Source organism: Epinephelus fuscoguttatus, linkage group LG6 (genome assembly GCF_011397635.1).
Source record: "Epinephelus fuscoguttatus linkage group LG6, E.fuscoguttatus.final_Chr_v1".
NCBI classification, from domain to species: domain Eukaryota; kingdom Metazoa; phylum Chordata; class Actinopteri; order Perciformes; family Serranidae; genus Epinephelus; species Epinephelus fuscoguttatus.
Window position 1 is genome coordinate 380,141 of NC_064757.1, and position 18,010 is coordinate 398,150.

An 18,010-nucleotide genomic window follows, 5' to 3' on the forward strand; every position below is an offset into this window, starting at 1 on the left:
GTGAACATATACCAGACTCGTGTGTTCATATACAAATATGTGTACCTAACTCATCAATTGCAGAGCACTTTGAAGATTTTTTATAAATTTTCTTCAGACATTCATTCTTACTGTACAAGATGCTCAAGGGACTTCCATCTTCCATATCGTTGGACTTCCCTGAATTGATATACACTGAAATACAGAGGACCATCTCTTTGGAATAATTTACCTACATCTCTAAAATCAACATCTACATTATCACTGCTCAAAAACATCCAAAAGAGTTTTGAATTTTTTAAAAATTATTATTTTTGTTTTTTGGACCTCATTGTAATACATCACACATTCTATACATTCATTTCTGTATATCAGTTTTATATTACTACTAAGCCACCTTGAAGTTTGTACATTGTTAGCTATATAGGAGAGGTAATCTTTATAAGCCTTTTTGACTTCCAACCTCTCCTGCACAATGTTTTAACTTTTTTGTTATTTTATTGTCTTTCGTTTATATAATGTGCAAATAAACTAAACTAAATGCAACTAAATGCAAGCACAGCAGATTTTCAAAAGGTAGTGAAGAGTCTCTCTTCTTATAAGACGCTACTGCTGTTAGTGGAAACAAGGTCAATGAGAGCCGTGACTGTGAACCAAACGGTAAAATTTGGGCTGTAAAGCCAAAACAACTGCTGAGCCGCTAAAAGGCTCTATAAAGCTGAAAAGAACTGCAGAGTCAGTGATAATTCTCTGTGGGTCTGTCCCTAAGAATGACAGCTTCAACATTTTACATAGTTATTGGATCCATTCTTAATATACTGTAGAAATATTTATCAGTGCAGCCTCAGTATTCACATATAGAGCATATACTTTACTGACTTACAATCCATCCACCCCCATCAGTGCTCATGTCGCAGTAGACCTGCAGGGGCTGGCTCTCATCTCCACCCAGAAAGATGGTGTAAAGATCAGATGAGGTGTCGCCATTCAGCAGCAACTGGGAGCAGTCTCTGGGGTGTCTGTACAGCACACCAGCTACAAACACACAAAGCAGATAATATGAAGGAATAATAAATAATAATAATAATGTCTCATTTGTCATGTGGATTACTGTTAATTTGTTATGCTGATCTGTTCTGTACGACATCTATTGCACGTCTGTCCGTCCTGGAAGAGGGATCCCTCCTCAGTTGCTCTTCCTGAGGTTTCTACTGTTTTTTTTTCCCCCGTTAAAGGGTTTTTTTGTGGAGTTTTTCCTTATCCGCTGTGAGGGTCATAAGGACAGAGGGATGTCGTAAGGCAAATTGTGATTTGTGATATTGGGCTTTATAAATAAAACTGAATTGAATTGAAAATTGAACGTCACTGACTATGCATGAAGAGCAACAATCAGCTGCACTGTGTGCAAAGTACAGAAGGATGACTGCAAGCACGTGACTTAACTGGGTAGACCCAGCATACATTGGGGGAGGTATATGGTACATTCTGTACGCCATTCAATAACAAGGATAGCATTTTAGATAAATGAATACAATCTCACTCTGTGTGTTTGAAGTATGAGAGGAAACTGAAGCATACCAGCCCCAGAAGCAACCAAGGACCCTCTTGATATGAGGTGACAGTACCAACAAGGTCATTACTGCCAAAGAGATGACTAGAAAGGCGCTATACAAATGCAGGTCCATTTAGCATTAACCAAAAGGATAAAATACCAAAATACCAATCTATAAATGCCATAGTCTTAAAGGCATACAATGCAGGATTTTCCAACAAAATAAAATTTAGATTCACACAAAAGTAATCTTTCTCAATCATTGCTAATGACCCACTAGTATGCGGTGGTTACTGTATCTGCAGAGAACCTGCCCTCAACCTGTATTTTCTTATTTTCCTCTTATTTTTGGTTTCAACGAGAGGTTTATGGTAGTCAACCTTTGGGTAGTGGTGTATAGCCCCCAGCCAATAGCAGCACAGGTTCAGGACTCTATAAAAACATAGCGACCAGCCCTCTCTCATCCTGTTCTGTGGATGCAAGCTGCAGGTCTGTGTGTCTGTTTAATTGAGCCACACACTCAAGTATGAGCTTCAGCTGAATTCAAAATCTGGCAATTTAGCACCTTCCTGCAGGGTTGTGCAGGGGTGTGGATGTGTTATTTTTTTGCTTTAGAATGTAACCGCAGAAAATGTTTTTCTCCTCTGATTTACTTTGTTCTTGTTAAGACCACTCCTCTTCATTCACTCTTTTGTTCTTGACCACCCCTGGTATCTAAGTCTTGTTGAGCTGAGGAGGAGGTGCCTAGTTTGATTGTTGTGTAAGCTGCAAATCCTGCATAGTAAGCCTTTAAAGAAATGTGTAGGGGTTTTGAGGTATCTTGTAACAAAAACACAGCCCACCATGGCTGAAACCTGTTCAGTGTCTATATGAGTCCACTCACTGGTGGTAAAGACAGCAGTGATGACTCTGCTTCTCTTTGGACCAGCGATGGCCTGCAGCTTGACTGAATACTCTGTGGAGGCGCTGAGCTGAGCCATGTTATAGGAGACAGCAGTGGGACTCAAGACCACCTCCTAAAGGAGGAAACATGTTCAGACATTTCATTCCCAGACACACTAAATAGATTGAATTTACCACTGAATCTGTTGGAGTTCTGGAGTCTACTCACATGCACGGTGCCATCTGCAGACTCAAAGCTGAGGATGTATCCGGTGATGTCAGCGCGAGGTGGCTTCCAGGTCAGCATACCATTCTCTGTCTGGATGTTACTGGCTGTCAAGTCCTGAGGGGCATCCACATCTAAAAACAATATCTTACCAGGTCAATTTTCTATCGGTTGCTCTTTCTCTCAGTTGTGTTAGCCCTTTTTGTGATTAATGGTTTGTACATTTTTCATCTACATATTTCGACATGACATCTCTGCAGTCATTTATCAAGCTAAACAACAGCATAGCTATAATATAATTAAACTCTATCTCACACAGGTTCTGCCATCCACTGGACTCTATGGGTAATGCTCTCCTCCACTGGCAAGCACGCAATTACTCACTCAAAGCCGGCCAATCAGGATGTGCCTACCCCAATACTTGCAGAGCCCACAGTGCATATAGGAGCCATATGACGGCCTCAGCATCATTTAGCGGGGGTGAATTGCCCATTGATCAGCTTTCCCCATGGATGGGGTTACCAAATTACCTCATCTGAGGCTGAGCGAAAAAAAAAAGTCCAATAAAGTTAATAACTTACAAATTATGGCGAAAAGGTAGTTTCTTGCAACCCTAGAATTAAGATAGAAATATTAACAAATGAAAAAAACACTGCTGATAAGTAGTGTTTAACTTTTGCTTTAACACTAAAAATTAAAACCCTTGGCGCGCACTGCAGCGCAAGCAGACAGATGCGCGACTCAGAGCAGCACGTGTCACTGACACCAGACTCAGCCCGCAACAGACCGGTGGAAAATGTCACCATCAGCATATTACATCAATAACATTCATATACATCAATAAAATCTATTTTGTCATTATTTTGAGTCACATTGTTGAAAGAATTTAGTTGTCTGTGTTCAAGCAAGATAATAGGTCTCCCATTTGCACGTCTGGCTTTCTATTTCCTTGATGGTGCTGCGTTCAAGGTCCCCCAAAAAAACGGGAGAAAAAAAAGGCCACAATCGAATCCCGTGCCATCGAACGAAGCTTCGAACCTTCAAATTTTTTGGGTCAGCCCTACAAACAACTGTGCACGTCTGGCTTTCTATTTCCTTGATGGTGCTGCGTTCAAGGTCCCCCAAAAAAACGGGAGAAAAAAAAAGGCCACAGTCGAATCCCGTGCCATCGAACGAAGCTTCGAACCTTCAAATTTTTTGGGTCAGCCCTACAAACAACTGTGTGTGGCAACACTCAACTACTGTCTGTGCAGGACACCAGAGGGAGAGACTTTTTTCAAAGTCTCTGTATGTGTTCAGCTCTTGTGGATTCTAACTGAATCCCTTTGTGGTTTGGAGTTTAGTTCGTCTTCCGTATCCCTATTTGTACTTTCAGAAATCGAAGAGATTTGTATTAAGTTACTGCTGATGAAAACTCAACATTGGTGCTTTACAGTAAGAGCTTGTACAAAACAAATTAACATATAGGCAAGTCCTGATTAGCTAGCTATATATATTTATGCAAATTTTAGTGGGCGAATGCAAGCTTGTGATTGGAAAGCACTACTCATTGAATCCACCTGTGCCAACAGCAATAGGGTTACAGTGTTGCAACCTCAGTTCCTCTTCTTTGTTATCTCACTTCTTGAGTACGCTTTTGTTGCTGTTGTTATTTCTTGCAGTTATGATATTAAATCCAGTTGAGTGTTTGGCTACTACTTTGACCATTTTTTATTTAGTGTGATTCAGCTTTTAGGCAGGAATAATCACCAGTAGTCAACTCGGTTGTAGTGGCTGCACTTTTGGCCATGTTCCTCACAGCATAGACCTTCACAGTGTAGTGTGTTGCTGGTGTCAGAGAACTCATCTCAAACTCAACCACATTTCCTGATACACGCTCCATCACCGGAGCCACTGGAACGACACAAATGGGCCTTCAGTTAGCACATCAAGGACAAACATGCATGATAATAGGCTGGTTGTAAAAGAGGAAGCAAACCTGTTTGGACTGATGCCTCTAACAGATATGCCTCTGATTCAAATGCGGTTCACTCAGATATGATAAAAAATATCCTCTCTTCTGTCTCATTAGTTCTTCGTTGAAAGGTAGTAATGATCATCTAAAGATAATCTCAACATCATCATTCAACCAACTGTGGCAAGTGAAACCACTGTAATACATTTTATGTAGGGCACAGTATGTGTGTTTATTCATATATCTTTACGTATTGTTTGTGTTGGACATGCATCTGAACACACTAGATACCAGAGTCTGCACTGTAGGTGATGACGTAGCCGTCTACAGTCGCAATGGCGGGCTGCCAGAGCAGCAGAGCTTCACTGTCTGTGATGTTGACTGCAGTCAGACCACGGGGCTTATCCAGAGCTGTAACACACACACACACACACTGAAATATCTCCTTATGGACAGAGCTATTGTGTCAGAAGGTAGTGACAGAAGGGTGCCAGTTATCGGCACATCTGGGTCATGCTGTACTGTGTTTTAGCATGTTCAATGTGTTTCCATTAATATACTACAATGTATCCTGTTCTCCTTTAGTGTCCTAAGGATGGTTGAAATCATATATGGTTCAATCTTCCCTAACCTTCACAGGACTGTCCTTCCCTGAACACATCTACATGTCAATAATTAGTAATTGATATAGCGTCTTCTACTGTCAACAGGAAATTACATGTTTTAGACTTTGATGTCCATCTCCTACAAAGTTGACCAGATCCACCTCAAACTTGGTCAACAGAGCCACAAGACGTTGATGATGCTTTATTATGAAAACTGTGAGTTTTCGTTGAAGAGCGTGGCCATGCCATGGTTGACGAATTTCAATGTTTCACCACGATGACAGAAGGTGCTGTAACTTGATTCCACGTGGGAATATCTTTCCAAAACTTCACACATATGATGACAGTCCCACCCTGAAAACATCTACAGAGGAATTTTGAGTCATCACCATAGCACCACCTTCTTACAACACAAACATTCTTTTTTCATTCTTTGATGTCCCTCTTCTAGCAGGTTGATCAGACCCACCTCAAATTTGCTGATAAAAAGTCAGAGGACCTTGATGATACTCAAAAATGAAGCTTTTGAGTTTTCATCAAACGCTGTCTTGCCTTTTATTTTCCCCCGTTAAAGGGGATTTTTTGGGGAGTTTTTCCTTATCTGCTGTGAGGGTCCAAAGGACAGATGGATGTCATTTGCTGTAAAGCCCTCTGAGGCAAATTCTGATTTTTGATATTGGGCTTTATAAATAAAACTGATTGATTGATTGATTGATTGATAAAACAGGAAGTTGTTTTGAAGGGGCAAGGGATGCTTGAAACCTCACGAAATGTGGCACACACATCAGAGGTCCCAAATTGTGTTGTCTGATGTGATTTTTGTCCTTTGATGTGCCAAGATGGCACAACAGCGCCCCCTAGAAAATTTCAGCAGCCCCCGAAGCTGGTTTCGCTTGCATGTATGAACACCACACTGTTTGATAATAGTCTCACCCTAGACACATCTATGTGACAATTTTCAGTCATAGACATAGCACCACCTATGGGCAACGGGAAGTACATCTTTTCAGACGCTCATCTTTTAATTTACCTGAAATTTACATGGTGTGGTCTATATTTGATGTACAAAAACATGACATATTATTGATGCATTCTCCAGCATCCTCTCATGTATAAAGGATGTGATACGAAATGTGAAATAGGTCATTCCAGTGCCGACACTTTATGAAGGATATGCCATCTCAGTCCTGCGTGCAGTGTCTGACCTTGACAGAAATGAACTGCAGCATCAGCCGGCGTCCTGCCATCACCCCCAAGTTGCGCGAAGGTACATCGCTCCTTGAGGCTTTAAGCTTTCTTCTTATCTCAAATGAATTGACTTTGGGAGGGACTTAACATATTCAAAAACTCATGAAACTTTGCAGACATATCAGAGGTGGTAAAATATTTGATATTTTAGGGGTTTCGTGCTTGGTTGCAAAAAAAAAATGGCCCAGTAGTGCCCCCCTACAAAATTTTGAAAAGAAAAAGAAAAAGAAAAGCTATTACAGGCTTGAGTTTTCATCAAACTGTGACTGTGGCAAGGCATCAAACCTAGGGGTCTCGCCACAAAACAGGAAGTAGTTTATAACTCCAGCATACAAGCAATCTTCCCCAAACTTCCCAGGATTAACGACAGTCCCGCCGGGAACACATCTATATGCCAATATTTAGTAATGAGTACAGCGCCACCTACTGGCAACAGGAAGTATGTTTTGTGAGACTTATCTTTTGATTTACATGGCATTTACACAGTGCGGTCTACAATTAGAGTGCCGCAACATGAAGTATAATTGGTATCCACTCCAGTGCCACATAGTGGAAAAAGGATATAGTACAACAACAAAAAAATGTCATTGCAGCATCCACACTCCATAGCGGATATGCCATCTCACTTCTGCGTTTGGTGTCTGACTTCCACAGAAATGAACTGCCGCTTCAGCCAGCATCCTGACAGCACCCCTGAGTTTGGCAAAAGTGCGAGGGCCCGTACATCGTTGCTTGCAGCTTTAATTATTATTTATTATTTGAATTGTTCTTAGAGATTGCTGTGTTGATTGTTGTGAGATTGTAAATTGTATCAAAAGAGTAGCTATACAACCAAATTATTACAGTGTCACAAAACTGACAAATCCAGGTAAACACACATGCTTAGATCTAGTCTTAGGAAAATTAAAGTGTATATGTGTGTTCCACATAAGCCTTACCTGTGGTAATGCTGTCTGATCCAGGCTCACTCTCACTTTGACCCTTGAGAGCAACGATGGTGACCTGATAAGTGACCCCTGGGGTCAGGTTGGGCAGCACAGTGTGAGACTCAGAGCCATTTACCGTCAGTGTCTTAGCATTACCTGGAAGAGGAAATAACATGATAGATAAATATAATACATTCTCCAGTACTCTCCTACATTAGGGCTTAAAAAATATTTTTTCAACTCTCCATCTAAACAAACTTAGTTTGCCATGACCATTGTGGAAGTTTAAACTGTTTGAACTGAAACTTATTTAAATTGAACATACTGTAAATTGAACTGGTAATGAACTGCGTGGGAGGATAAAGGTCACCATATCAACATTTTCCATCTTGGAGAAAAAAGTTACAGAGTACACTGGGAACTAGGGATGGGTACCGATACCCGGTACCATGACGGCACCGGTGCCGACGTAAACGGTAGTAACCAGCCCGGAAAGCAACGCAGATTTCGTTGTTTCATTTCGGTGCCACTGAATTTTTCATGACCGCCCCTTACCTCTGTTGCCGTGCCGGTGTTATGCAGAGTTTTGGATCCCTGCCAAGAAGTGCATCCAGCTCATTGGGCAGCCGTGGATGTGCGCTACACGTGACATCACGTCAGTATAGTTCACCTGCACACAATAACCCTTGATTGGATTGAAGTGAACCTAAAATGCCGAAGGCGAAACGGTTGAAAGTTTGGCTGCACTTCACCTCAAAAGATGCAGACTCGGCTGCCTGCAACAAGTGCTCGAAGTGCTCGATATTGTGCAAGGGAGGTAACACCTCGAATTTGATTAAGCATCTGATGACACATGGCATTTTTTTAAAAGCCGAGCAATGCACCGTTTTTGATAGCCTGTGAGACCCCATGCCAAGCACATCTTCTGCCACTATTGGAGTTAACAGCATCCCCGGAGAAGAGAGTCCCAGTCCCAGCCATGCCAGTGTCGTTGACGCTACAGATGATGACAGCAGCCATTCTTTTTTGGGTGAGTAACTTAATGTTGTTAATGTGTAATTTACGTTGAGTAAGTAACTTAATGTTGTTAAATTAATGCGCTAAATTTATGCATGTAGGGTGAACTAGCAAACACAAAATGCCTTAATAAAAAGGCACCGTTTTTGGACAAAGTTTGTATGTTTTCCATTCTTTAAGCACCGGTTCGGGCACCGTTTAAGCACCAGCACGGTTTCAAAAGTACCGGTTTGGCACCGGTATCAGATAAAACCTAAACGATACCCAACCCTACTGGGAACAGCCCAAATGTTTTACGACTGCTTTCATGCACGCATGTTGTGTCTCACTGAGGGTCACCGTTTACAGATATGCTATATCCTTTGACCCAAATAGCTAACCATATGTAGACGCAGGGGATGATAGGGTTATTGGCAGCTGGCTGATGGAAAAGGTCTTTTTAGGAAAAGGGAGTGTGGGGGACAGCCAAGAGATATGTGCACTCAGGTCATCCTCACCGAATCAGTAGTAGGAAACCAATCCAGCAATTCCTCAAACCTAGTATAATTATGGGAGACATAATTATGGTAATAAACATAGTGCATGTCACAGAAGCTGGTGTGTTAATGAAGCAGATATGTGGCCACACTGTGTGAGAGCAAGTGGAAATTCCTTCCTTTTAACATTGTGTGTGTGAGTTGGGAGGTGTGCAGAGTGAATGAAGTCCTAGGGAGAACTGTTAGGCAGTGCCTCGATTTAGGTGGGATTTATTATAAGAAAATTAAATGTGTTACTGAGAATCCTCTACTCTAGTGTAGGAAAATTGACAGAAGTGTCGTAGAGCTGAGCACAAGTGCAAAAAGGACAATCTGCAAGTGTCATTTCAAATGTTGAGGGATTGCTGGCATCATTACCAACCCACTGTGAAAGAGGCTAAAGGAAAATATTTCTCAGATATGGTTATGTTAAATTGTCATAAGCCTCATGTGCTGTTTAAAGTTATCAACTCTGCTCTGAATGCGCCACAGACTGTTGGAATTGAGGCCTCCCCTCCTGTGTGTGAAAACTTTCTTCACTTCTTTATTGATAAAGTCACTTCTGCCAGAGCACTTATTTCACCTCCTGCTCATGATCCTTCAGTGTCTGTCCCCTGTTGTGCTGTTTTTGACACGTTTGAGCCTGTGACCCTGCCCTTTGTGCAGGAGATTGTGGGTCATTTGATGCCATCAGGTTCTCCGAATGATGCCGTCCCTCCCCAGCTTTTTAAGGAGGTTTTCCCCATCGTTGGGCCATCTTTTCTCACAATTATTAATTGCAGTCTGTCCTCAAGAGTGGTCCCTGTAAATTTTAAACATGCAGTTGTGTAGCCTTTGATTAAAAAAAAAACCTGGGCTGGATCCTACTGTTTTTGCTAATTTCAGGCCAATCCCTAAATTGCTTTTCTTTTCTAAAATCTTAGAGAAGATTGTATACTCTCAGCTCATGGACTTTTTAAATGAACAAAATATTCTCTAAATTTTCCAGTCCGCTTTTAAACCTTGCATAGCACAGAATCAGCGCTTTTAAGAGTTTGTAATGACATCTTTTTAGGTACTGACTCTGGTCACTGTGTTATCCTTTTGCTTTAGATTTGACTGCTGCATTTGACACAGTGGACCATGAAATCCTGATTGCTCGTTTGGAGCAGTGGATGGGCATCAGCGGCACAGCACTTGATTGGTTCAGGTCCTACCTGTCACATCGGACTTTCTGTGTCAGCCTTGGTGACTTCGTGTCCCCCACTGCTCCTCTCTCATGTGGGGTCCCACAGGGCTCTGTGCTAGGCCCTCTTCTGTTCTCTCTCTATCTACTTGGTTCCATTCTCAGGAAGCATGGCATTTCTTTTCACTGTTATGCAGATGACAGTCAGATCTATATGCCCCTTAAAAAGACTGACTCCTCCCCTGTTAAGCCACTACTAAAGTGTCTAGACGACCTCAAAGCCTGGATGGCTTTAAATTTCCTAAATTTTAATGAAAAAGTGATGGTCTTTGGTGGCACCTCTGTGATCCCCTTAGTTTATCTGGGTTCCTTGGCACAGCATCTCATGCCAACTATATATAATCTGGGGGTAAAAGTGGACACAGACCTTAAGTTTGACAGCCAGATTAAAGCTGTGGCGAAATCTAGCTTTTTCCAGTTACGGCAGCTAGCAAAAATAAAACCAGTCCTTCAGAGAAAGCACGTTGAGACAGTAATCCACGCCTTCGTGACCACTCGGCTGAATTACTGTAATGCACTTTATATGGGGGTTAGTGGGTCCTCCATTGCTCCTCTTTAACTGGTACAGAACGCTGCAGCATGTCTTTTAACTGGCAGAAGAAAGTATGAGCACATTTCACCTTTTTTAGCTTCACTCCACTGGCTGCCTGTCCATTTTAGGATTCATTTTAAAATTCTTTTATTTGCTTTTAAAGCCTTAAATGGTCTTGCCCCACCCTACCTCTCTGAGCTGCTGCACCCCTACACACCCAGTCAATCTCTCAGGTCAGCTGACCAGCTGCTCCTGACAGTGCCTACAGTTAGGCCTAAGCTCAAAGGGGATCGAGCATTTGCTGTGGCGGCACCAAAACTTTGGAATGAACTGCCACTGCGCATTAGACAGGCTTCCCCACTCTCTCATTTTAAAAGCCTTCTTAAAACCCGCATCTTTTCTTTGGCTTTTGACACCATGTAGGTTGTTGTTTTTGCGCATGCATATTTTTTATCTCGTGCGGGATTGGATTGGATTGGATATACAGGGCAGGCCCAGTGGTTGAGTCATCTCTGTTAACTCTGAGAATCTGCTGTATTCAGTACTGGTGTGCTGTGAGGTAAATTTTAATATAGGAATGCAGGGCAGGCCCAGGGGTTAAGTTGCATGTGTTTACACTAAGATCCCGCTGCATTCAAATTTTAATATAGGAATACAGGGCAGGCCCAGAGGCTATATTTGCATGTGATAGCTCTGAGAATCCGCTGTATGAGTAGGGCAGGCCCAGATAAATGTAGCCAAGATTCCACTAGGGGGGAATGGTAGAGTTACATGAGCAATGTAGGGCTAGGCATCTGGTTTAAGATGACACAAAGAATGAAAGCCCTATAGTAATAACGAGAGAGCTCATTTTTGTTGTTGAAAAATAAATAACTAATTTAGTAAATGAAAAGATATATAATAAATAATTAGATGGATGAGCAAGTAGATAAATAATTGCATAAGAGAGAGATGGAGAATAGTAATAGAAAAATAATAGTCAACATTAGTGTTTGTATGTATGGAGCAATTCACTGCCACAAGTATTTGACGATAATCTGACACGTTGATTACTAAGGGATCAACCTGAACTGGAATAATGTGTAAATAGAAAAATTTGTCTAAGTCTTTTAATGTTTGATAATCCTTTAGGTTTGTACTGAGCTAGTGTCAAAGTCTTGTGTGTGAACAATATATACAATACATTTTAATACATTCTCTGTGTCAAATAGAACACCATTAAAACAAAAAATATATTAATAATAAGAAATAATAAAATATATGTTGGTTGCCCATTTGTGCATGAAAAATAGAGTGTGAGTAGGTCTACTTGGGGTGATAATTTCTTTTATGCTTATCTCTTTGTAAACCGTGAAGGAAAATTGACAAGAAATAAAGATTAGTTGTAATAGAAAAAGTCTGAATTAAACAGTTTGTTGCTCTGTATAATGAATATCATGATACATGGTGTTAGCTGTTGGGTGTGGACTCGGGTAGGTGAATTTGGGATGATGGCGGCCATGGTCAATGTATGTGTTGGTCCCCTGGGCAGTTTTTTTTCCTATCAAAGCTTTTTGGGTTTCAGTAATCACTGTTGACGGTTTATGCTGTGAGTTTATTCGGATTGTTTTTCTTCTTCTATGCTGAAACAGAAGGCGTCCCCAGGGTTTGGCAATGGGCCACCACCAGCAAGGGCTCTGGCTACCCCAGCGGACTATGCTAAGACATCCACACCAGCGCCACGACAGACATTTCTAGCTCGCTCCAGTCCTTATATTCCCATCACCTCGCCAGCAACCACTGAAAGGTTTATTTCAGGAAAGGTTACTATTGAACACACAGAGGTGGCTGCTCGGAGGACGGAATGGGAAAGACAAAGCCACTTGACCACTCATGAAATGGAAGAGGAGCTACAGCAAGCTGAAGACGACCTGCTACGTGCAGCCGCAAGCCTGGAACAGTCCATACGAAATGACCAGGCCACCTGTGGGGACATGCAGGACGAGCAAGACTACCAAGAAGACCCTGACATTGAAGACAGCACTACACGCAGCAGACTCAGGAATGGAAGCACCCTGAGGAAGCCCTAATATTATGGGTACAAACGAGATGATGCCACTGGACTATTTCCTCTGAGGATTGATAGTCAGTGACAGAGTGCTTACTTTCCGTGGTCATATACGGATATGTATTCAATTGCCCAGGCTCTCCACAGGATGGCACGTGGAGGACAGGCATTGATCACCCAGTTTGAGGAACATACAGCTGGGTTCAGCTTGGCGTTAAGGGATATAAAGGAAATCCTGTGTCACCAGCTGGACCCAGGGGTTGTATCAGCCATTCTTACCAAAGCAAATACTGGAGGAATCATGGACGATAACAAATATGATGACAAACTTTCTCCAGATACCGGTGTGAGGTATGGGCAGCCATCCGCGAAACCTATCCAACCAAACCAGAACCTAGTTGCCTCAAAGGTTATTAGTGGGACGAGGGTACCCCCATCCACAATTTTGTCCAGCTGTTCCAAAAAAAAGGAAAGAGCGCACACTGTCAGAATGGGATGCTAATGAAACCACCCAGGCACTTTTTATTGACAGGCTCATCCAGGCTCTGCCTACGGCTGTACAGACCGAGCTAAACAACGTTGTCAGCCTCACACAAAGCCCTGGACTAAGTGCCTGGCATATGTTGTTCACTACACAACAACATACCTGCAGAATAGGGATCACTCTGAACGTGATGCCCCAGACCTACAGCTTAAGCGTGGACATGGGGGTGGTGTCCCTAACCCTTGGAGAGCGTGGACAAAGGGTCCTCCAAACCAGCCTACTGACCCATCCTTACAAAGCTGGTGTTGGTACTGTGGTGATGCAACACATTGGATGCGCGACTGTCCTATGCTGCCACGTCTAAACAAAAAGGTTGACTCCATTCAAACAGCATCTCCATATCTGCCTCTGCTGTTTGCACACCTATAGCTCTGCCTCCTTCTCCAGTGTGGGAAGAGTCCCGCTACGGGTGCCCAAAGGAGCCAGAAGAGGGGAATGTGCTAAGTGTATTCATCACAGACCCACGTAATGAGCCTACTGTCCATCTTTGCATCAAGGGAGGTCCACCTGTCTCATTTCTAGTAGTCTCGGGTGTGGCTTTTTCATGTGTGGGTCATAAGGATAGACCTAATCTCCCCTTGCCAACTACTGGCTTTTCAGGACTAAGACAAACCTTACATTTTATTGCGCCACTATGCCTGACTATCGATGACTTCACCATACATTCTCCACTTCTGTATTTGCCTGTGGCACCATGCAGCCTCCTGGGATGTGCCCTTTTGTGTTGCCTAAATGCAAAGATTCTCTGCAGCCGAGTAGGAATCCAGGTTTGCACCCCTCTCATTCAGCAGATGTCAGCTTTGCATGTGAATGGACCTGCCACTGACTACTGGCTGGAACTGTGACCCTGCTCATCCCTATGGATATAGTTTTCCACTGGGCACCCTTCATTGAAACAGTGGACTATCAGTATCATCTTATTCAGGATCCTTTGCACTGCCCCTTGATGTATGACACCTAAAGCTCATAGGCGGAGTACAAGACTCTTTGGGATGACCTAATGTCTGGCACTGAACACGACTTACAAATCAGTGACATTTACTGTGGACCAGAAGGTGTGGCTGCCGAGGTCATACTCCCATCCTCACTGTTTTCTTGGTTTAAACCTGACAAAACTGGGGGTTCTGTAGCCCCACATGTCTCTCTGATGGTTTCACAGACTCACACACCTAAGGAGTTGGGCCAGGTGGTGGCTGCTGCCCGCGCAGCATCTTGGGTGTCAACTGGAAACTCACTTCTCCACATCGCTGCTGATGGGACCTACACCTGAATCTCCTTGGTAGCTTCTGTCACTACACGGGCCACCAAGGTACTTCTCGATAAGGGCCCTGCTAACCAGATGTTGGAAATTCCCTCTCCAAGTGAAGACAATGTTGCAGAGGTGGCCTCGTTATTAGCTGAGGTCCCAGAAAAACTGTGCACAAAACACCCAACTGACATCGGTTTGATGTCCTCGTCTGGAGAAGTGGTGATCCAGTTAAAACCCAATGCTGAGCTACCATTTCACAAACAGTACCCACTCTCTCAGGAACAGACTGACAGGATCAGAAAAACCATTGCTGGACTGTTGGAGGCTGGCATGCTGGAGCACATGACTAGCCCCTGCAACACACCCATTTACCCTGTACCCAAGATGAACTCTGACCAGTGGCGTCTGGTGCACGACCTCAGAGCCATAAATGCGATAGTTGAAGCTGAGATTCCCCAAGTGCCTGATCCTGCTACCTTATTGTCTGCCATTCCGCCAGGTATCAAGTTCTTCACCGTCATTGACCTGTGTTCTGCCTACTTTAATGTCCCATTACATTCATCTTCAGGCTACCTGTTTGCCTTCACCTTTGAGGGTGTACAGTACTGGTACACAAGGTAAGTACAGGGCTATTCTGAGTCGACATCCAACTTTAAAAGGTTGCTAGCGACAAAGCTGGCTAACCTAAATGTCCCATCTACTGTGATCCAGTATGTTGATCATCTTTTGATCCGTTCCTCTTCGCGGGAACAATGTCTGCAGGACTCTATTGCGGTGGTCACCTTTTTGGCAGAGTATGGGCATAAAGTCAGTAGAGACAAATTCCAATTTTGCCTCCCCATGGTCAAGTACCAGGGTATGGAGCTTTCAGGAACAACATGTCGCATTGCGTCAGATCATTTGGAGGCCATATTGAAAGCCCCTAAAGCAATGATGTCAAAACACATGCTTTCTTTTCTAGGCATGGCAGGTTACAGCTGCACATGGATTGTGGACTATGCTTTAAAGACTCAACCATTGCGTGATTTGGTAAAAAATGCCTCTCATTCACAAAGCACCACCTTGCAGTGGAATGAGGAGGCTGCGCATATCATCTCCGTGTCATCTTAGCGGTGCCATTTGGCATCAGAGGGGGTTTCTGCGAGCGGATGGTAGACCTGTAGCATATGGTGAATTGATCGCTGATTTGATGCATGTAATGACCTTGCCGTCTTCTTTGGCAGTTGTTAAATGTGCAGCAGACTCTAGCTTTGTTACTCATGGAAATGCTGCTGCTGATTTGGCTGCAAAGACATTGAAGAGGCATGGTGGTCACTTTATTTAAAACCAACGGTTGACCACTTCTTGAATAGATGTGCTATTGCACTGAACAAAAAACCTTAACAGCACCCACTGGACACATCCCAATACCAGAGGGACCGTTCAAGCACCTGGTGATTGATTTCATTGACATGGTTAAAATAGAAAACAAAATAGAAAACAGTACATCCTGGTTGTTATTGATAGGTTCAGTAAGTGGATCAAGGCTTGCCCAACAGCTAAAGCAGATGCCATTGCTGTAGCCAAATTTCTGACCTGAGAGGTCATTCCCAGATTTGGTATACTGGAAGAGATAAGTTCTGACAATGGCACGCACTTTGATAAAGCAGTAATGAAAAGGATAACTCACGCACTAGGGATTAAACATCGCTTAGGGTGTGTCTATCATCAGCAGTTTCAAGGAATGGTTGAGAGAGCAAATGGAACTCTGAAGTTAAAACTAGCAAAGATTTGTAAGGAGAAAAAAATAGACTGGTTGACTGCTTTGCCGCTAGCACTGATGAGTATGAGAATGCAAACTAACCGCATGACACATTTGTCACAGCTTGAGATGCTCATGGGTCAGCCCATGCCTGTTCCATATTTACGTGGGCCTCAGCAAGGCCCCCTGCTTGACACGCTCACTAAAGATTTACACAGCGACGTGCAAAGATTAACTCGTATACATGAAGTTCTGTTTGCACAGGTTAAGGAGGCCAATGAGACCCAGGGGAAGAAGGAAGTGAAGAACCCGATACACCCACGAGACTGGGTGTATCTACGCATGTATCTGAGAAGGTGAGACTAACCACTGAGGAGTGGTCAGCATGAAGTCATCCTGACCACACCCACAGCAGTAAAAGTGAAAGGGAAACCCCACTGGTACCACATCACTCACTGCTGCAGAACTGTAGAACCTGAAGGTCAGGGGTCTCCACAAAAGAGCAAAGTGCAAAACATGATGACGTCACTTGGACAGTTGATTACCAGAGCACAGACAAGAGCAGAGGAAGACAAACAGAAAGACAGCTGAAACATGAGGCGTCACAGCAAAGGCATGGTGCTGTTAGGCGTAGTGGGAGTGACATTCATCATGAGCCTGGTGTATACATTCATCATGGGCCTGGCGTACAAGAATGACCTGCCGCACTACCCCTGAAACGACGCCAAGTTGTGCCCTCACAACTCCTGTACAGGTGCAAACCAAGCCGACAGCTATTCCTTCCGCTAGCGACTCCATGCCCACTATTAGTGCTGTGTGATATTATGATATATATCGTAGTGCGATATAAAAATGTCTACTGTACAATATAACCCTCTATTGTTTATATCGTTTTTTGTTTTTTTTTTATTAAAATTACACATTGTTACATGTTGTATGAACAATGAATGAAGGCTAATGTAACTGCAGCAATGCTACTACTTTGCGGTAGCATTTTTACGTCACCCGCAAAGACTCGTTTACAGCAGTGCTAGGGGAGCATGCATGGATGTAAACACCAACATGGCAGACACGGAGAGCTTGGTGGAGAGTGTGGCAGAGAACACGGTGGACACAGAACCAAGAGAGGAATTAGTGCCAAAAAGAGGGAACCGGGATTCCATAGTTTGGTTTTGGTTTGGATTTAAAAAGTCAGACACCGACCAGACAACGGTAATTGGCAAAACATGCCGCCAACAAGTCGTTGCTAGCGACTCGAACACATCTAATCTTTTCTACCACTTAAAGACACGACATGAAGAACAGTACAGAGACAGCGTGAAGATGCGACAAACCACTAACGTTACCTTAAAACCACAAAGTGATGAAAAGAAGAAAACACACCAAACGAGCCTGAAAGAATCGTTGACCAAAGGCATCCCCTATGACAAGCAGTCCCGCAGACGCCACGAAATTACAGATGCCATTTCTAAATTCATATGTCAAGACATGGCCCCGGTATATACTGTCGAAAAGAAGGGCTTTAGGGCACTGGTCAAAACCCTTGACCCCAGATACAACATGCCTGATCAAAAACACTTCAGTTATGTCCAGCTGCCCCGCATGTATCAAGAATGCCCTGCGAAGGTGAAAGAGGAACTTCAACATGTGGAATATTATGCACTGACGACTGATCTGTGGACGAGCAGAGTCACACAGCCATATATGAGCCTAACAGTTCATTTTATCAACAATGACTGGATACTAAGTAGCCGATGCCTACGGACAA

General features: G+C 43.2%; 1 protein-coding gene across 4 annotated transcripts in view; it reads right to left on the minus strand.

The window, feature by feature from the left end:
- The window catches only part of tncb (tenascin Cb), a 210,708-nt gene that overhangs the window by 40,854 nt on the left and 151,844 nt on the right, over nucleotides 1-18,010 (minus strand). For all 4 annotated transcript variants that reach the window (XM_049578753.1, XM_049578756.1, XM_049578755.1 and 1 more), the window contains 6 exons: nucleotides 7,385-7,528; nucleotides 4,885-5,004; nucleotides 4,389-4,532; nucleotides 2,643-2,773; nucleotides 2,415-2,547; nucleotides 863-1,014 (listed from right to left, as the gene is read on the minus strand). In XM_049578753.1, coding sequence (XP_049434710.1) covers nucleotides 863-1,014; nucleotides 2,415-2,547; nucleotides 2,643-2,773; nucleotides 4,389-4,532; nucleotides 4,885-5,004; nucleotides 7,385-7,528 — 824 coding nt within the window. The remainder of the gene's footprint in view (nucleotides 1-862; nucleotides 1,015-2,414; nucleotides 2,548-2,642; nucleotides 2,774-4,388; nucleotides 4,533-4,884; nucleotides 5,005-7,384; nucleotides 7,529-18,010) is intronic.